The following is a 21561-nucleotide window of genomic DNA, read 5'->3' as shown; positions in this document are numbered from 1 at the left end:
TTCTCATTGTTGACATCCACACATGCTGCTGTGTGTTCCAGTTGAGTTAGAATCCGGAGCTAGGATTTACTCCTTATATTTGGTTAAAACCAGCCTTAGTGGCATGTTTTTCCAGTGTCACCCCTATCAAGGAAATAAGAGTTGGTTTGGGCTTCTCAACTTTCTTATAATTCGACTAGATAAGATTCAAGGTGTTCTTTAGGTAGGGGGTTTTGCCTGAGCCCAGCCTCTTTCTAATGCATGGCTCTGTACAACTTCTCATTTTCACCATAGTTTGCAATTTTGGTTGACTCTCTGCTGGGTCTTGTGCTTTTTTGGGGGATTGTGTTTTGGGCTCTTGATTGTTAAACTTACATGTTAGTCTTCCCTTCCCCGGTGCATGCCTGCTACTTTCCATTTTTGAACTCTTTGTCATTTAGAGTTCCTTTTTTTACTTGTACTTTTATATTTCTGTATTTTCTGTCCTTTCTATCTCCATATCTCTTTACCTTTTCTGGCGGGTGGCTGTTTGTTTGTTTTCATTTTCATTGTTCCCTCCTAAGCTTCTATGATTGAGAGTGTTCCATTTTCTTTACCTGAATGGGAGCAGTAAAAGACTGAACCTTTGCTGTCAGTGGGACATATTGCTTTGTGCTATCTGTTGTGCTTTTCCATCACCAACATGCTTTTGCCATAACTATCATGCGTTAGTCAATCAGAGATGACACTTGTTGGTGCCATCTCTGTATCACCAGGGTGATTTCATTGTTCACAATTATTTCAAGGCACTCTCATTGTTTGTGCATACCCACTTCTGTTACCTGCGCCATGCATTTGCTGTTTCCTTCAAGTTTTCTTAGCCGATGTAGCTATTTTAGCTCTCATGCACACACTTATCTTCTGCTCGGGTCAGATGTCTATAACGTGTAGCTATTTTAGCTCTCATGCACAAACTTTTCTTCTGCTCGGATCAGATGTCTATAACGTGGCTTATTTGAATGGTATCGCTTCTCCAGACCTCCTTTCTCCATTCCAAACCTTGATACTGTGTCTTCCATCCCAGTACACAATGCATTGACTGCTTCTAGCTGCTACACTAGGGCTCTGCATTCTGTGGCTGGACTAGTCACCCACACACCAGTGCCATTTTGTTTTCTTAAACTCTTAAGGAAGTAGGACGACAATCAGTGATCCAACTTCTGGCACATTTTGGGGTTTGTTCAAGGGATGACTTCCGCCAAGAAAGTGGGGCAGTGTTCCACAGAAGTTCCCTGATCTCATCACACCTCTGGCTCTTATAGGAAGTGTAGTTGTCGGTAGTACCACTGAGCACGTTCCTTTGAACAGGATAGGAGCTTCATGGAGAATGGCTTACTCAGTCACCCTATTAGCTGCAACTCCCTACCCCCAAATACTTGTTTGAGTGTGCACATATCACTTGTGTATTGAAGAACTGTAGGAAGCTGGCTTTTTTAATGTAGTGTACCAAAATGAGGTACACGATGTAGAAAGTCCAAATGCCCCTTATTGGCTGACAGGCCATAAACTAATAATCCCAAATGTTCTCCTTGTGGTAGTGTGGGCGAGCAGTTTAGACTTAGAGGGCAGTGTTAAGCATTTGTTAAACTCGCAGAGTTTAATAAATGAGACGCGCACACTCAAGGAGAAACTCAAGACCAATTTGGAAAAAAATAATTTTACAAACATTTTTTACACCAAGATTATCTGAATCAGCTGTCAGATTGGAGGCATGAGCCTCAAAATCTGTAATGTTATTTTATAGGAGAAACATTCACTGCAAGGGTACACTTACAGACGACTTGCAGGACTGTTCTTCCGGACTTAAGGTAAATAGGGGCCAGGGGCCAAGGTCCAACACTGCAACAAGAGTTCAAGTTTACCTGCCCTAGGGGGGGTCTCGCAGGAAGATATGCTTTCAGCCAAGGTAGCCTCGAATGCTACATGCTAAAGTCAATGGGGAAAAGCACCTGTAAGAAAAGGCTGCAAGGGAGGACTGCGGGACCAGTCCGGCAGAGCCCAGGAGGGTCGGGGGTTGCACAGTCTGTTTCCCCTGAGCCCGGGCTGGGGAGCTCGGGTGCAGAAGTTTTTTTCCAGCGGTTCGCAGGAGTAAGAGGCTCTTGCGGTTCTTGGGAGACCTGTAGAGAGGAAGAAAGCAGGGCCTCTCTTAATGAAACCCTTGTGGATCCTAAAGTCCCTCGTCAGTAGGTTGGTGGAGTCTGGACTGGACCCGCAACATGCATTGGCTGCTGCAAATGCTCCGATACAGAGGGTGTTGGTGCTGGGCGGCTCATGGAAGTCCTGGCACCTCCAAATTTGGTAGGGAAACCGATATGACCTCCTAGAGTAAGGAAGACTTCTTTCTGGAGTGCTGCTCCCACAGAGGGCTGAATGGCCAGCAACACGGTGGACAGGGCCTATGCTGGTCGGTGCCTGCCACTACAGGGGTATGGCTCCTCCACCCCAAGGGAGATGCTAACTGGTTGTCGAAGTGCTGGGCATCCTCCAAGCACTGGAGAGGGGGGCACAACTTTTAGACGAGCTGGGTCTTTGCAATTATCTAGGTTTCAGAAGTTAGGCTGCTTTTTGCTTCAAGTTCGTGATTAGTCCTCAGTTCTTATATTGACATCTCTTCTTTTATCCTCTTCAGTTCCTTGGAGTCAAATATGAATTCCTGGTGTCAGGGGCCACCTGAATAATACATTTAGGGGCGTTAAGGGGAGAGAAGGATAGAAGCTGATGGGCTACTTACCCTTGAGGTCACTACACCTCATATATGACCACTTCTTGTGGGAACTGGGCATAACTCTGTCACACAATTTTTAATTCCACCAAAAACAAGATGGTGTAACCCTTCTTTTGTGGAGCACATCAGATAGCCCACCTTAGGGGTGTGACTAGCGTGGTGGTGCAACACGCCTTCTTACATAGCTCATTTCCTGGCTGTCCTGGTGCAAAATGTCCCTAAGCAAAGGGAGTGACATCTCCCTGGTCTGGGGAAGGCCAGGGTTGCATATCAAAGGCAGCAGGGGCTGTTATGCCTCTGGCCCTGGAATGCTTAATCAATAGGCTTCCTGCTGGGGAAGATTTTAACACCTTTCTCTGGAATAGGCATTGTTTCTGGTCTCAGATAGCGAGGGCTCTTACCTGCAGGGTGTCATAAATGTGTCTGTGGTGGCAGGCTGGTTGATACCAGTCAGCCAGCAAACTAGTTACTAGTAGGTTTTTTAAAGGGCACCTCTAAGCTGCATGTCATAATAAATCAAGTACTGACAACAGAATAGATTTACAAAAGACACACAAATGATGGATGGAATTTGAAACAAATCAAACATTCACCCCCTGTCAAGAAATCCGGGTTAAATTCATTGTTCTTTTGCTCACTATGCCACCCCAGTTTAGAGCCAGCCATATGCAAATCAGTCGTGACCCTGCTACTCATGGAAACAGTCCATCCTGAACTGCCAAACCAGGTACTCCCTGGACCAGAAACCAGCATCCCAGAACCAGTTTCGGGGTATCACTTGCACTTAGGGCTAGAAAGCAAAGGCACACAAATGATGGGCGAAATGCGGAAAAAATCAAGCATTCAGCCCCAGTCATGAGATCTGGGTTAAATTCATTGCTCTTTTGCTCCCCAGGATTTATTGAGACATGGTGTTTGATACCAAGCACCATAGGTTTCAGTAAAGCCATCATGTAGTTGGGGAACTCGTAATGACCTGTACATATACTTAAGATGACTTCCCTGTTCACTTGTACCTTCTAGTAATTGAACTAGACACCACAGGGGCATAGCTACTCATGCAGATTTGCCCTCTCATGTAAAATAATGCACCATGCCTTAGGGCTACAAGGCCTGCTGTAGAAATGACTTGCATATATTACATGCAGTGACTTTGACACAGCACACAGTGAGTGTGCCATGTCGTGTTTTCAAACATGGTTTGTACCATGACACACGGTCTGCTATGGCAGACTGCATGCAATTTTTATAGGAGTCCCTTAGTGTGGCATAATACATACTACAGCCCTTAGGGACCATCTTTAGTACCAATGCCTAGATACCAGGGGTACCACTTACTAGGGACATACAGAGGTGCTAACCTGTGTGCCAATTGTGTTACAATTGGACCATAGTATTTTATTTTAGGGAAGGAGCACTTGCACTGAGGCCTTGTTAGCAGGCTTCATAGCACTGCCAAAGTCGAACACCAGCACCTCGTAGTTGTAATGGGGCCAAAAGTGGGGGAACAACTGCAACAAAATTCCAGTTTCCTACAGGAACCTTGCAGGACAGTATGGCAAAGCAAACAAAAAGTCGCTCAACTGGATTTTTATACTGCAAACTCATACTGCCCAAGTAAATAAATGTTCCCTGCTTGTAATCCTAGTTCGTTATCATCATTTAATTCAGAACACTACCTGTATATTGGATCAATGCTTTCAAGAAAGCAAAAAGTGTGATGTCATCTCAGGGTTCACAGAGAGACTTTACCCACTTGATTTTATTTGTGAAATGTCTTCATTATTTATCTACTCTCTGGTCAGAATCCAGACTGTAGTGCCTGGCAACAGTATTGACTGGTTTCCATGTGGCAGCTCTGCAACTTTCAATAATTGTCAGGGGGAGTGGCTTCTTTACCAATTAATTGTTGTACATTGTTCTTGTGAATCACTTAACATCCATGCACATGTTCTTCTATAATGCACAATTAAAGGCTTCATTCTAGTACGGTGCTTAATACAAAATGCTTCCAAGTGGTGAATATTAATTAAACAGAACCTCGTTACAAATGCATGGCCAGGGAGTGCAGGAATGCCCCTGAAAGACCCAGCTCAGAGAAGTGTGTTGTAAAAAACACGACATGACCGATCAGGGGCTTCCTTCTGTGGCACTGAGGTCTTTGAAGTCCGTGAAGAAGGTTGAAATACCAGAGTGTGACAGCAATAAAGAAGAAGGAGACTGTGTTGCCTTGCCTATCCTTTCATGTAAAGCCTAACTAAAAAGCAAGATGGGCTAGTAAATGACTTGTAAGACGCTTCCTCTGAGAACTAGTGGGTTGCCTGGGTATGGGTTTAACTGCAGCAGTCGGAGAAAATCTTGAAAAGGACATCTTTATCCATGAGATTAGAATTGAAAAGCGTTGTAAAGAGACAGCATTAGGAAGATGAATTTCTGATGCAGTGTAGATGGTACGGTCTCTGCTAGCTGTATGGTACGATCAGAGCACTTGTAGAACTGCAGTACTCCTGTCAAGCGCTTGCCACAGAGCAGTAAGTAATCTGTATAGTTAATGTGAAGTTCCCTGAAGGCAAGATGTATGTATTTACGATGAATGTGGATGAAAATTATTTTTCATCTACCCATGATTGGGGAGGGTGCTGGGCAGAAAAGCAAAAGGATATGAGACAACAAGAAGGGTTGGAGTTGGAAGGGAGGGGTTCATGCGGAAGAAGATGAGGGAGACAACTCTGTGCCAGTGCTTTTGGCTTTGCCGGTATGCTTAACTATGTTTTAAACCAGCGTGGCTAATGTTCAGAATCTCTTACCTCTTTTTCAGCCCAGTCATCCGCTCACAGTTACAACCCTTGTACGCCTCCTAGGTATGATGGCCTCCTGCATTGCTGTAGTACTCCATGCCTCGCACTGCATGCATGTACTGCAAGAATGTCATTCAGCTCTATGGTCACAAGTGTGGGGTTAATAGAATGATCTAGTGTTGGTAAAGGCCAGCACACATCGGTCTCTGTAATGATAGAACAGCAACTCAAAGCCTGCCTTCCACTCATTTGAGGCAACGTAGTCCGAATCAGAACAGGCAACATGACTTCCATGCATTATTTAAAAAAACAAGGCGGCACTCTTGCTTTTCCGATATCAGCACTAGCACAGCAGACCTTGGCATTCGGCAATCTGCCACAGCACACACCTTCAAGCACAGTACCTTCCAGGGATAGACAAAAGCTTGGCAGACCTACTCAACAGGACGCATCAAGGAGTTCACGAGTGAGAACTTCACCCACAATTCCTACTCCAGTATTTCCATCGGTATGGCACACCATACTCCTTCCCTACATGGTGTGACAAAATGCGGCAGACATCCCAAACCCTGATCCTGGAAACCCCCATGTGGGTCAGACCGCCTTGTTATTCAACCGTTCTCGAGATGTCCTTCAGCCCTCCACAAGTAGCTCCCTAGCAGAGCAAACCTTCTCAAACACAACAACGGTCAAATTAAACACCCAGACCCCAGGCAATTGAATCTAGTGAACTGGCACCTGAAGTCTTGAAGTATAGCTACCTACACCTTCCATGGGAATGTGTGGACAACTTATGTGAATACTGCAGGCCTACCACACAAATCTGCTACACAGCAAAATGGAAGAGATTTGTCCATTACTGCATCTCTAAACACTTGGACCCCCTTAAACCTACTGTCCAAAATATTTTCAGTTGCCTTCTACATTTATGAAGATCAGCCCTTCATAAACTTCTATTCTCCTTCATTTAGCAGACAAATCTGCTTTCACACAAGACCGGCAACGCTCTTCCCTCTTTGATATCCTTGTATTAAAGGTCTTCAATAGAGGGCCTCAAAAGGATCATCCCTCAGAGAATCCTTTCTTTCTAGAATCTCAGTGTGGCCCTTACCAGATTCATGGGACCCACCATGGATCCTCTGCACCTGCACTCTCTCCTGTTCCACTCCTGGAAAGTAGCTTTCCTCAAAACCATAACATATACTAACACACATCATTAAGTTGCAGACCTCGCAATACAAGAACCTGTGATCCAAGTCCTCAAGAACAGGGCCGTTTTTAGAACCAACCCAAAGTTCCTCCCCAAGGTTGCCTCCCCTTTTCACCTCCATCAAATAGATCTCAGAGTCTTCTGCCTCAGGAACTGTAGCAGAGAGAGTCCTCCACACCCTGAATGTGAAATGGACTTTCATGTATTACATTGACAGGCCCAAGCCCTTATGCAAAGCTCACCATTGTTTGTAGCTTTTGTCAAACCCAACAAGGGCCAGCCTATTTTTAAGGCCGTAATTGCTAGGTGAATTTTCAAGTGCATCAAGACTTGCTATCATAAAGCCAAAAGAGCCATCCCTATTACCCCCATGGCGCACACTTCATGCAAGAAAGAAGCCATCATGGCCTTCCTGGGCGTAATCACTCTAGCTGACATATGTAAAGCAGCCACTTTCACTAAGCACTATTGTGTGGATATCGTAGATCGCCAACATGTCATGGATTGTCAAACAGTCCTAAGGCCTTTAATTCACATATATGCATAATGCCACCACTTGTAGGGGAGTACTGCTTTATAGTCCATGCAGAGCATGCGTATCTACAGCAATACATGCTATGAAAGGAAAATGTTGCTTATCCTAAAAGCGTCTTTTCATGCTGTGTAGTTTTGTAGATTCACATGCAGTGGCGGCTGATGACTTTTGAAAGTGGTGCGACTGAAAATTTGTGGTGGTACAAAAGGGGGTGGTGATGGATGGAGCATCTGAATCAATCAAACACTCACACCCAGTCAAAAGATCTGGGTTTAATCCATCACCGTTCTTTAGCCCACAGTGTGGCAGGGTATGCTCAGACTTGAGTCCCTTGCTCACTTTGCCACTGGATTCAAGCAAGCCAGGCTGAAGACGGCTGGAATGCCAGAAACCGGTCCTCGGAAGCTTGTTTCCGGTCCAGGGAAGACATGGCTTGGCAGTTAGGGCTGGGCTGTTCCCATGAGGCACAGGGTCAGACTGATTTGCATATAGCCATGTCTGAACTGGAGTGGCAGAGTGGGCTAAAGAACGGTGATGGATTAAACCCAGATCTTTTGACTGGGTATGAGTGTTTGATTGATTCAGATGCTCCGTCCATCACCACCCCCTTTTGTACCGCTGAAAATTTGTGGTGGCATGCACTGTGGCGAGCAAGCTAAGGGGAATTTGGGGCGTTCTCCCTCCACGAAAAATTTGAAAAAAGAGTGGGCAAATGATGCTATTTCAAGCAATTTGAAAAAGCAAGAAGGTTGATAAAGCAATTGTGAAAGTGCAGTTATTACATTGAAAAAGAGATGTCGTATAATAACATAGGTAGCTAGCTGCTTATTCTGTATAACCAGAGAGCCTTCATTCAAGAAATTCTTTGAAGCCAGCAGAGGAACCACATTTCAACAAGGCGAGACCCCCTATCCACGGCATCCCATCCATGGCCATCCAATCCAGAGGATTCAAAAGAAATATGTTTCAGCAAACATCACTGCACCTTACTGCACTGCCTACATGCTTGAAGCAGGCATCTGATTTGCAGCTTCTTCCGCGTGGCTAAAGGAGCTAGAAGGACGCTGAAGCACTATAAGCCGGTGGAAGGCGCATGTGATGACAGTGACGTGTTTCAGTTCATAAGTATACTTTTCGTTCTTCCAGACAAGAACATGTCAGCCCCTAATACTTAAGAGTTTTAGAACGAGCCTGTCCATGATGAAGGGACAAAATCAAGGACAAACGTTCCATTTTTATTCGGAAAGTTTATTAATGGTTGAGCTCAGCTAGAATGGAGAGAACATGGTAATAGGGCTATTTATTTTTAAAGGAGGGGCATGGTGACGGCGTCATTGTGTGATCCACAAGCTCATATCCACCAGAACAATTATGACCTATTTAACTTCTGTCAGTCACACAGTAACAAATTACTGGAAAACGAGATCAAAGATGAGGCATGAAATTTAGATTATTATGCTGCCTTGCTTCACTGTGTTCCAATTTAGGGGAGGGACGGGGTGATATGGTGCTGCTGTAGGTGTTCTCATCGTTTGGATACGTGTAATGATAACAATAAAAAATGTAATTATTAATGTCCGCATTGTGTTCTGTGTTACCGAGTTAAAAGGAGGAATGTAATATTTTTTTTGTCGTAGAACTCTATCTAGACCGGTGGTCTTCACTTATATTGACGTCATGGCATGCACCGCTGAGAAGCATACACGCTGTCTACTGCCAATGCTTCTCTGAGGTACGTGCCAGCAGGGCCTAGCTTCTCAAACATTTATGTCTGCTTTCTGCGTTCCCGCTATATAAACACTCACACTCTTTTAAGTGCTGTAACTCTGCACTTCAAAGTGCGTGAGGGTTTATATGGCGGGAACGCAACCCGAAGGTATTATAGTGCAGCTTTTCATGAGCACATGCCAGTTAGTTACACTACACAAGGAGGAAATCCATCCCACAAGTTTTTTTGTTAAGCACCACAGGGAGATGAAGTGATTTGCACAGGATGTTGAGTCGACGCCGCCAATACTCGAACCTGGTTCCCCCAGGTGAACAGGTTCCAGTATCAGTGTAGATGACTCAACACCCCTTTGAAATTCGCCAGCTCTACTCTGCCCATTACGGCCATTACTACACATGTCGCACGATACAACTAGTTAGCCTAGAAGGCCAATATAAGCCACGCCAGTACTCCGCGGCGGCTGGCATGCTCGAGGGGGGGATCGCGGGTGGGGAATAAAACCAATCCCAATTAAAATAAAACATACCCGAGTGCCGGGATACCGCTCCGGCCTGTACTGGTGGGTCCACGTGTTCCTGCTGCAGGAAGCAGCCAGCTTCCCTCCCCTACGCATTGCAAGCGCAGCCAATCACAATTCTGGTAGGCGCAGCAGGCGAGCGCCCCAGCGGGACATTTTCTCTGCATACAAAAAAAGGGAGAGTGGGCGGTCCTGCTCGAGGGCAGGGGGGAGTGGCTTGTCCACTGTTGCGGGTACTGACTGCTTGGTCGGCTCCAGTGCCACTCCGCCCCCCCCCCCTCCCCCCCACCCCCCCCCCCCACCACCAACCTGCCCTTGAGCAGGACCGCCAACCCTCCCTCCCCGAACCAGGCACTTCTGCTTTCTCTCAATGCCAGAAGGCTGAAACATAAATGGGCGTTTTTACCGTTTATGTTTCTGCCTTCTCGCACCGCGAGAAAGCAGTGGGGCAACGCCCCCACACCCCAGTGGGGGAGCCTCCACTGTTCTCATGCATCCCCCCCTCGACTGAAGTGTGTCTCCACTGTCAGATCTCTTCCTTTTTAATTAAATTCCTTTCATAATCACCTGTGCATGTGTTGTTAAAAATCTAACATTGCGTCGGTGCCCATGCACATTGCCTACAAAGAGAGGAGTCAGAGTGCAGTCTTTGACTCAAAAGCCTTTAATTGAAGAAAAACTATTTGAAAACGTCCCAGCACAGCTCTAGATGGCAGGAGAATTCGCAGCAAGTTAATCTACAGCACTTCATGCAATAAACCGAAGCTTAGAGGGTAAGTAACATTTTCCTTTTCCTCTAATCTCTCAAGTTTTTTAAGAGAATATTTGCATTCTTAAGGTTGTCTTAGAGTCACAACTTGACTGCTTTCAAATTGTGTTTAGTAATGGTAGTGGTTTGTTTATCATGAAAATAAGATGCATGTCACCAGCCTGGGCAATAGCCATGCAGCCACTATTTGAAAGGAGGAAATCTTTGATGCTGCAAAGGATGTAAACATTTGAAGTGCATTTAACTACAAAGCAGAGTTCTAATCTGGCCTATGACTTGCTCACTCTTTCATTCTCCCTCTGCACTTCCAGGTGTCCACACTCTACTGCGGAAGTTACAGTTCCTCTTCGAACTGCCTGCCCGCCTGAACAAATGCATTGAGATGGAGGCATATGCTCAGGCAGTGCGATACCATGGCAAGGCGCGTTCCATTCTGCACCAGTATCAACACATGCCCTCCTTTCAGGGAATCCAGAACGACTGCCAGAAGATAATGGGCGAGTTGGCGCAAAAGCTGCGCGAAAAGTTCAGGTACTTGCATCTTCCCAGATCTTTAGATTAATTCCTCCATAATAAGCTCACATCCCTTTATAGAACGTCACCTGAGGTGCTTCTTTCCCAGAATTCCTCACAAATGTGACGGATATCCCGTCCGCTGTCTTACCAGTACCATAAGATATAATGCACTTGGATGATAGTATACAGGATACCGGTCACATTTGTGACGAAATATCCCATCTGCCAAAGTCCAAATCAGCCCTAAGTAGCCAACCTTTCCTGCTACTTCTGTCCTCCAACCCCAAATCCCCACTTTACTTTTTTTCTATGTTGCTTGGTGTCACCTCGTACATAAACTACTAATTTACATCTGGTTGTTACACTTGTTATTCATAGAATTATTAATTTGAAATGTCACCTACATTCCTGCCTTTTATTTCTTACCCACATTTCTTCTGCATTCATGATTTTCCACTGTATTTCTTTGCAGGGATGGTGGCACCAGTGCACATGACTTAGCAGAGTGTGTTGAGCTACTGCTGCAGCTGGATGAGCCAGCTGAGGAACTGTGTGACGAGTTTCTGTCTCATGCAGAGTCCCGACTGGCTGATGATCTGAAAAGTCTGCAGGCTGATCTGGGACTGCCTAGCTCACCCTCTGGAGCCTCTGCCGCCACTGCAGCAGCCCAGCTTGGTGACATCTTGGAGTTTGTTGACCAAGGATGTAACAGTTTTGTGAGCAACATTTGTCTGGTGATTGCTTCTTATCAAGAACTTTTTATCAACCGACTGTCCCAGGGTGGAGAGGCTAACAAGAGCATTTCTGTCATGGCCCAGGTGAAGCTGGTGTCCTTCGTGAACCAGCTCATGGGTCGTTATTTTGCTGTTGTGGACTGCCGGATCCAGCTGGAGAAAGGCATTGGCGACAACTCTCTCCTTGTCCGTGCCCTAGACCGATTTCACCGCCGGCTCCAGGCTGTGGCAAAGCTCCTTCCTGCCTCCAGTGTTGCTACAGAAGGAACAGAGATTGTTGTGAGGGCTGCCAAGGAGCGCATCTGGCAGTACCTTTTGGCACTACAGAGTTTTTTTCTGGATTGCCTGACAGACGTGCGGCAGTCATTGGCTGCCCCACGCTTGATGGGCAAGGACCACTCCAACCTGGCAGAGCTTCTGGGCAACATCTCAGCCTCCATCTTAAACCAGATCAAGTCAGTCCTGGCCTATGTCCACCTGTTTACCGCCAAGGATATCACCTTCTCCAACAAGCCCTACTTCAAGGTATTTGTATTACAGAGCTCCAGTCTTAAGAGTAGATCGTCATTAATTTACATTTGTGCTTATCCAAGGCATGCCACTGTATCATCTTAAATGTATACAGCTCTCCTTTAAATAAAATTGCTTGCTCTCAAATTACAGACCCTAAGCTGCGAGAGTTTGGTGAAAGCAGCACTTTATTATATGAACAAATGGATACTTTCTCTGCAATTACCATTTGTAAATACCACACACTGTTAAGGTAACTAGACTGATTGGGGGCAAATTAACACAGACTGCATATTTGTACACAAGGCCGTCCCTGTTCACTACATTCCAAGACAGACCATTCACCCAGTATATGAAAGTTAATTAACTGTTCACCCTTTGCTACTTTCAGAGCTCCCTTTGACATAAACAACAACAAATGGTTAGTAGAGTGACTGGTTTTGTAGGGGTGGGCAACCTTTCATCTAATCATACATTCTATTTTAAATCTCTCCTTGTCTCGACTGTCCAACATCAAGTGCCAGACTGGAATGCCTTCTTTGGCTTCCAATATCTGCAAGCATCCAATTTAATGCTTTATGCACCACCAACAAGGTAATCTGGAATGAACGCCTTATAAATAAACCTATTTCATGCTGTCAAAAGTGCTGATTAGAAAGTATTCTAAGATGCAGTCATGATAATGTCTTCTCCACTCCCCGCTAATAAATACAAAACTTAAAGGTAAATTGATGTGCTTGACCCAGGTTTCTTGAATAACCTACGTCTGCCATCAAAACCATTCATCCTACTTTCAGGAAGGCGATGATGGATCCTACTATTTTAACAGCACATCTCCGCCAAAAAATTAAACCTCTTCACATGTAAGAAAGATGTGCCTCCCTGAGGCACCTCTCATTTTGTCCTCCGTACCTCCTTCTTTTGCCCACCTGTTGTCTACCTCATCCAGTGCATTCGGATACTTGTAGTGCAATAAATAAAAGCAGTACTCGCATACATACAAATGGAGACCTCGCTTGAACATTCTTGTCACTTAATATTCTGTTTGCTGTATTCAGGACCATCTAGAAGTGGCAAATTATTTTTACCTACAAAACAATCAAAAGACAAATACAATAATCAAGTCTAGAATTAGTGATAGTGTGATGTGGACAATTCCTAATGGGGCGAAATGATTTCCCTTTGTTCACAGTGCTCCTGTTAAGGTCAAACAATTGGAATTCCATGTTGTAAAACTAGATAGTCTATACATGTCGAACAGGAGTAGGAAGCCGTTCTCTACAGTATATGTCTGAAGCTGCTTGCACAGAGCACACTCACAAACATGCATGACCCACCACTGCAACAGCACCTCACCAGCACATCAGATGCCTACAGGTTTGTGAGTGTAATATTCTATATATGTATATCAACATTTAAATCCAGACAGTCAAATGCACTGGCTCACATATGTTTTACCCCATACGTCTGCCCATGTACAGAGTAAACATTCATGTCTGTATGACATCCTATTGCACGTCCACGTACCTATGACTTCCAGTCTTGCTCGGGTATGTCCCTTCTCTTTTCTGCTGCAGTTTTCAGACTTTCTTCGAATTTCAGGGGTCACTCATGTTTTTTATAAAGTTTAGACTTTTTAAACAATCAAATATATTTTTTTATGACGTGACACAGACTGCACTTGTAAATGGTTTTAGGTAATCATACTATAAAGAATATTAAAAAAATTAAATATGTACTGAATCTCTAACAAAGAGCATCTCATAATGTCTATTCCTGATCACTGGGAGAACTGAAATACATTAGTTCAATTAAGAAAAACACCCATTGAGGGTTATTGTTAGTATGAACTGCTGCAACCGTTACTGGTAAGACGAGAGTAAAGTATTTAGCTACAGTTAGAACACTGAAAAACCTAAAACTTATCGTTTCTATGAGAGAAGGGTTAGGCTGTTTCATTTAAAGAAATCCGTATATTCACTAATAGATTGTTGGAAAAAAGTGAAGTCAAAGTTTTTATTAGGGTATAGCAAGGATGTTTACCCTGGACAGCTAGAAGGAGGGGGCAATGGAGTGATACGTCTAGGTACTGCAATGTGGAAAAAGACTACTTAATAATGGAGCTCAGCGCAGCTATTAGGTGAGTTTAGGTCTTAAACTGAAAGCGCGGGTTGTTAAATTTGGCTATGGCAGAAGTGTTCGTAAGCGTTTCACCATCATATCCAATGCCATCAGAGCTGCTGAAGAATCGCAGCAGAGGTCTTAGCTGGCATGGACAGTGGTACCCCGAGCTATCACGACCATCTCGATGCCCACTTTTGCAAACTCGTAGTAGATTACTGAAGTCACTGTTATTCTTCATTCATTCACAACATTCACAGGAGCCCTCATGTGTTGCAATTAGTTTTTCATCCTTTATGCAAAATCTTGTCATCTTCATCTAATCTTAGTATTTCTTCAAATAATTTATTTGACCCAGCTACGCTCTGTGTTTTTAAGGAAAAAAACATATTTGCTTCCTGGCATTGGGCAGTCGGAAAAGTGGTATACCTGTAGCAACATAGCTAATGAAACCTACTTATTTGTAACAATTATTTTTCACAGCAAATTTGAACTGTCCAGCGATTGCTCTCAAAATTGTCACTGTGTTATTTTCTTTCATCTGCGGCCTTAATTTCACCCCTCTGATTCTTTATTTATTCTAAGGGTGAGTTCTGCAGCCAGGGCGTGCGTGAGGGCCTCATTGTTGGCTTTATCAAATACATTTGCCTGACAGCCCGTCAGTTCTGCGAGACGACTGGCGACAAGGGCGGCTTCACCCCGCCAACTCTGCTTCTGCTCCTCTCCCGCCTCTGCCTAGACTACGAGACGTCCACCATCAGCTACATCCTGACTCTGACAGACGAGCAGTTCTTGGTTCAGGTAATGAGCCTGTGTAGCTGTTTGTGTGATAACACGGACCTGCTTATTGAGCACATATTGTGCTACAAAAAACTATTTTCATTGAATAATATTTCAACTCTATGTACACATTTCAGTTTGTTTGTTGGAAATGGTTTTATGTTTAAAATGTATTTGAGCAGCGAAATCAGTAGACGGATATTCCCCATAATACCTTCTCCATTGTCTGCAAATCACCCTAACAACTGCAAGCAGTCTAAATCAGGGTCCTTTAGAGTGAAGGCAAACGTTTTTAAGAGTTGTTCTCCAGCATGAGTTAAAATAGTAATGTGCAGTGACACTACAGAGTATGTCACCAGTCCCAGTTCCTACACTATGTGCATCAGTGATCAAAAATGCTTTGCATTAGGGAACGGTACAAAAGGGGGTGGTGATGGACGGAGCATCTGAATCAATCAAACACTCACACCCAGTCAAAAGATCTGGGTTTAATGTTAATGTTATGGGATCTTATATAGCGCGTGGCTGCCCCAGCCAAGGGGCGTCCCGGCGCTTGCAGAAAAGAAGGGGAGTAGGCAACAGCGGACGGAGAACATGGAATGCAGACCTAGAAAAATGTAGCAGAAAAGGGGGGTTTATGGCCTTTCTGAATGACAGTAAGTCGTTGAGTCCGCGAATTTGAGAAGGTAGAGCTATCCAGAGCCTGGCTGCGATGTGCCGGAAGGAGCGGCCACCCATTCGGGCCAGCTTAAAACGGGGAACAACTGCCAAATTTTGGCCTTCCAAACGGAGGGCACGACGGGGTGAGTATGCTGTTAATAGAGGGCTCAGCATAGGTGTCGATGTAGTTTTCAAGACCTTGAATGCGAGGCATAAGGTTTTAAAATGGATCCTCTTCTCCACCGGGAGCCAGTGAAGTTTAATGAGTGTGGTACTCACCGATTTGCAACGAGGGAGGCCTGTCAGTGCTCTAGCCGCTGCATTTTGAACTTGTTGAAGTCTGGATTTTTCGGCATGGTTCGCTCCTACAAGAAGAGAGTTGGCGTAGTCCAGTCGTGAAAGGATAGCTGACTGGACTACTAGCTGACGTGTCTGGGGGTCGAAAATTTGAGTATAGGCTTAAGGTTCCGAAGGATCCCATAGCACGTTGCCTTCACCTGGCTTTTAGGCTCTGGCAAGTTACCAAGTGCTTCGGGCCACCATCTGTCATCCCAGGCCGCCGTCTCTTTTCCCACCAGTAAGACCTCGGTTTTGCCAGCATTGAGCTGTAAAACGTTTGAGGTCATCCAGTTTGTAATGTCAGTAAGACCTTGTTTAAAATTCTGTGCACTCAGTCCATCATCCTTACTCAATGTTACCACTAGCTGGGTGTCGTCAGCATAAGATACTAGCGACAGCCCCCATTTCTTGGCCACCTCAGCCAGTGGTTGAACATAAACGTTGAATAAGGTCGGACTGAGTGCAGAACCCTGCGGTACTCCTTGGCTGATAAGGCGCTCTTTCGACAGGAACGGGGGAGTGGAAACCCGAAATGACCTGTCTGATAGAAATGCCTTAAACCAGTTTAGGGCTTGTCCCAATACTCCTGCCTCCTCCAGCCGGAATAAGAGCACGTCGTGAGACACCGTGTCGAAGGCAGCACTGAGATCTAAAAGTATCAGTGCTGCCGTCTTACCAGAATCCAAAATGGACCGGAGATGTTCTGTGACGCTCAGAAGTGCCGTCTCGGTGCTATGTCCTGCACGGAAGCCATGTTGGGAGTTATCTAAGATGGAATTAGATATAAGGAATTTAGTCAGAATGGTGTTGACATGGGATTCGGCTACATTGGCTGGCCAGGGGAGCAGCGAGATGGGTCTAAAGTTCTCGGGCAAAGAGGGGTCTAATGTGGGTTTTTTAATGATGGGGGATACCCAGGCTTGCTTCCATCTGGTGGGTATGATGGCAGTGGAAAAGGATAGATTTATAATGTCTTGGAGAGGACTGAGAATAGTCCAGTCCTTTGCTCTGAAAAGGTCAGGTTTTAGGGGGTCTGCAGGTGAACCTGTTTTAATCTTGTCACAGAGTTTGAGGAGGTCCTCTTGGTTCAATGGAGGAATCTCAGTGAGTTTGTGGGTAGCCCTGGTGGCTAAGGCTTTGAGACATGGCCTAGCTGGAAAGGCATTATATATCTTCTGGATCTTATCAATAAAGAAGGATGCCAGGTTTTCACAGTGTGTCGAGGGAGTATTTAGTTCCTCTGCCTTTTTTTTATACTTAGCTCCTTTAATATTTTAAAAATTGTTTAAGAGGGGTATTGGCTACAACTAATCTCCCTCGCATAGTACGAGGCTCGAGTTCTGCAAATAGTTCTATGGTAATTTTTTTGCAGCAGGACATATTGTGACTTAAGCATGGGGTCGTAAGCCTTTCTCCATTTGCGTTCGGCAATTTTACAGTTTTTTCTAAGGGAGGCAAGTTCTTCAATGTACCACGGACTTGACTCCTGGGAGCGTGCCCTGGTCCAGTTGGCTGGTATAAGGGCGTCTAGCGCCTGGGTGATCCATTTACATAAGTCTTCGTAAGCCTAATTCAACGTCTTCGTTGGTTTTAAGGGGGTCGGTTTTGAGGAGTGTGTGAAATTCTTCAAGGCGAAGTTTTCTCCAAGGTCGTTTTAGCACTCTCTGGGCAGGTTTCGACTTGGATGTGCCCCTGACAGGTACGGTCATGATCGCCAACAGGTGGTCTGTCCATGTCATAGGGATAGGAGCCTCTACTGTCACATCTTCCAAATTAGAGAAGATGGGGTCCAGGAGATGGCCACCAATGTGCGTAGAGCCACTGACTAATTGGCAGAGCTGAAACGCGGCCAGGTCTGCAAGCAGACTGCCAATCTTCTTATCTGTGGTGCGATCCAAATGTATGTTTAAGGGGGGGCGTGGCTTAACGAGCGTTGATGGCGGACGTAGCTTTCTAGAGCTCCTGCCGGCCCGATAATTATCCGACTGATCATCCTGGCCCCCGGACCCGAACAGCACACTGCTTGTGGGACAATTGTGGCGGACGGTGTTGGGAGTCATCCGGTGCTGGAGGCGGCGCTCCGGGACCGTCCAGAGCGCCGGAACCGGCCGGAGCAGCAGGCGGCCTAGTCCCGGACAGCAAAGCCGGGGCCTCAATTTTGGCACACCCGGGCCGGAGAGCTCGCGCGAGGGCCGGCAGCGCAATCCTTCTGTCCGAACCGGGGGCTGCCTGGTACCAGCGGCGCAGCGAGGGGGCCCCCTGACCGACTCTGCTGTGGCGGCGGAAGAGACTGGTGCCCAGAGGACGCCGGTGAGGAGCAGCGGCCTACCTGGCCTTGGGGGAGCCGGGGCCTCGAGTTTGGTGGTCCCCGCCCGGTGAAACCGACATCTGTTCTCGTACAGGAGTGCAGACGCAGTGGGACCCAAGGAGCAGAGGGGTCGGATATGCGTCTAGACTAGATCGCTGGGAACATCACAGCTGTGCTCACTGGGGCAGTGGACTGGAGGCCTGTCGAACGGACCGGAGTGGCTCGTGTCCGTGCCTGGAGAGGCGTGCCTTCTGGCCTGGTGTGGACCTGGGGCTGACCCTGCGGAGGTAGACGACGAACAGTGAGTGCCTCCCCCGGGGGGCCCCCCCCACATTGGTGTGATTGCTCGAGGGGTGAAGGGGAACGGTGGGACCGGCTTAACTCAAGCTGTGGTCCTGAGCACGCTGCCGGACCTGAATGCGGGCCTGGGGTACCCCTGGACGGCCGTGGAGGACCACAAGGCGGGCGCGTGCAGTCTGAAGCGGTGGAACCCATAGGGAGAGGTGTCCCTGGTGGATCTTACTCACGCTGGGGCTCGACCTGCAGGGATCTGCGGGAGCACGGCGGGAGCCTCCCCCCCCCCCCCCCCTGGAGCAGACGACGGCGGTGTGTATGAGGCGTGTGCCGGCAGTTGGGGTATCTGGCCAGTGAACTACCCTTGGCAGCTGTTGGAGGTGTGGATTGCCCCGCCAAGAGGATCCGCTGACGTTTTGAGGGCAGTGGTACCGGAGTAAGCCTTGCCCATGACCAGAGGGGGGGGTGGGCCCGCTAAGCAAGGGCCCATCGACAAGTTTACGGAACCGAGTGGCGGTCCCGGAGCACAAGGTGGCCAGGGGTCGGGGCCGGACAACGCGGCGCTAATGGCGGCGATAACCCAATCAAGGGATATGCTGGACGCCAAAATTGGGGCTGTTGGGGCAGACGTGACCCTCCTGAGACAGGATCTGCGCCCGCTGTGGCGCGAATTACGGAGGCAGAGTATAGGATTTCGGTGGTGGAAGACGATGTTGGGACCCTGAAGCAGAAAATGGCGGCGATGGAGAATATTCAAAAGGGTCTGGCGCTTCGTGTGGAGGATGCCGAAGGACGGGCGCGCAGAAACAACCTTCGCTTTGTAGGTTTTCCGGAGGGCTGTGAAAAGGGCAACATGGAACAATTTCTGTCCCAATGGCTGGAGAGCTGGCTCCCCCCGGATGTCTTGTCCCGCTGCTTTGTGATTGAGCGCGCCCACCGGGCCCTGACACAGAAGCTGCCGGTAGGAGAGCGGCCCAGGCCGGTGATCGCTAGAATCCTGAACTTTCATGACAGAGACACTATACTGCGGGAGGCGAGGGCCAAGGCCTCCCTTCTCTTTGAAAACCAAAAGATCATGATCTTCCCCGACTACACCAGAATTGTACAGCAACAGCGGCACTCCTTTCTGGCCGCCAAGGCGAAACTTCGGGGCCTGAAGATTCAATATTCCTTGCTCTACCCGGCCCGCCTACGAGTGGTCTTTCAATCCCGGACTCACTTTTTTGATACGCCAGAGGACGTCTTCAGGTGGACGGATGAAACGGTGAGAATCAGGCCCCATGCTCAACCGGGCCTTGATCCGGGACACACGAGTGATTCGTCGCAGAACCGAGGCGACCAGAACGCCCGAAGCAAAAAGAATAGGAAGTCCAGGTCTCGAAAGCGCACTGCCTCTTGCAGTGGGTCCTGGTCTGCTGCGCCTACTGACTCAGACCACTCAGGAAGAGGTAGCTGAGGGACTATGGGGGGCCATGCCCACCTACGGATACCAGATGCTCCTGCTGAGGGGAGTAGTCCACCTGTGTTCTGCTTTACAGACGACTGAACGCTGAGTAGATTGCCATGATTAATTGGTTATTCTAACGATTGATGGGGCTGTAAGAAGGGTTCGGGGTGCTCCAATATAGGGGCTACCTGCCTCCTACGTGAGTGGGAGATGTTAGGGGGAAGGGGGGAGTTCTTAGTTTAGTGGGTATTTGGGATCCATTGGTATGGTTGGCCTTGGGCGCTCTGTTTTGGGCCCGAGGTTGCCCATGCTGCAACAGATACTTCAGTGTTCTATGAGGTATTGGGGGGGGGGGGGAGTAGGAAGTTGAGGGGTATGATTGGGGGGCAGGTGGGTGTTGCTGGGTGGGGTGGGTGGTGGGGGAGGGGGAGGAGGGCGGTGGGGGGGTAGATAAGTTTGACACAGTGTCTGCGCTACTTCGGCAATTGAAATGTATGTGTGTGTGGCTCCGAGAGCCCATGCTTTTGCTTTTTCTCCCCATTGACAATGGTTGACGCCCAGAGACCAGGCCTCCCGCGGGCGTTGTTACGAGTGGTGAGTTGGAATGTCCGGGGGATGCTGGATAAAATAAAACGTGGGGCGGTGCTGCGGCTAGGGAAAAGGGAAAGGGCTGACGTCCTCCTCCTACAGGAGACACACCTCTAGGGCACCAAGACCCTCAGTTTGCAGAGGTATGGCTATCAACGATTGTTTCATGCGGGCTTTGTGAGGGGGTCCCGAGGGATGGCGGTCCTGGTACATCGCAGGCTCTCTTTTGTACACGAGACGCAATGGATTGATGCCCATGGTAGATTTGTGTTTGTTAAGAGTATGGTTGGGGATGAGCTGATGGTCTTTGGCAGTGTGTATGCCCCGCCCCCGTTGCAAGAAGCGCTCATTGAGAAGCTATTTGAGGTGTGGGCCGATATCCCGGATGTGCTGGCGATTGTGGGAGGAGACTGGAATGACGTGATGGATGGACGGATGGATCGATATAGGCCCGGAAGGGAACTCCCGGCGGCAGCACCAACGAAACTTAGTGGCCTGGCACAGGGCATGGGTTGGATTGACTCCCGGCGTCACCAGCACGCTCTGAGCCGCGAATACTCCTATGTTTCTGCAGTGCACAAGTCCTTCTCCAGATTAGATTACCTGTTCGTGCCGCTCCCCTGGCTGGCGAGGGTTACTTCTACGGCTGTGCTTCCTCGTGGTATCTCGGACCACTCCCCTGTGTCCCTAGACCTTTCGTTAGACAAGAGGCGACAGCCCTTCCGATAGCGCCAGTCTACGTGGCACCTGCAACGGGATCGCTATCGATCACATCTTCGTGAAGCCATTTCTAATTACTGGGAGGAGAACGATAGGCCTGAGGTAGACGCCGCCACCCAGTGGGAGGCACTGAAGCCGGTGCTCCGGGGGGTGGACATCGCTTGGTGTGCAGGGGCCCGCAGGACCCGTCAGAGAGAGGTGGAGGAGGCAGCGGGGTGGGTACGGGACCTGGAGAGAGAATGC

General features: G+C 47.6%; 1 protein-coding gene across 1 annotated transcript in view; it reads left to right on the top strand.

Annotated features, from left to right (window-relative positions):
• Positions 1 to 21561, top strand: part of VPS51 (VPS51 subunit of GARP complex) — a 123060-nt gene that overhangs the window by 45976 nt on the left and 55523 nt on the right. Inside the window, exons 4-6 of the mRNA XM_086938506.1 lie at positions 10613 to 10832; positions 11290 to 12076; positions 14768 to 14983. Coding sequence (XP_086794632.1) covers positions 10613 to 10832; positions 11290 to 12076; positions 14768 to 14983 — 1223 coding nt within the window. The remainder of the gene's footprint in view (positions 1 to 10612; positions 10833 to 11289; positions 12077 to 14767; positions 14984 to 21561) is intronic.

The sequence above is a fragment of the Lissotriton vulgaris genome, chromosome 9 (assembly GCF_964263255.1).
Source record: "Lissotriton vulgaris chromosome 9, aLisVul1.2, whole genome shotgun sequence".
NCBI classification, from domain to species: domain Eukaryota; kingdom Metazoa; phylum Chordata; class Amphibia; order Caudata; family Salamandridae; genus Lissotriton; species Lissotriton vulgaris.
Note: the sequence above shows the minus strand (reverse complement) of the source record. Positions and strands in the feature narration are given on the sequence as shown.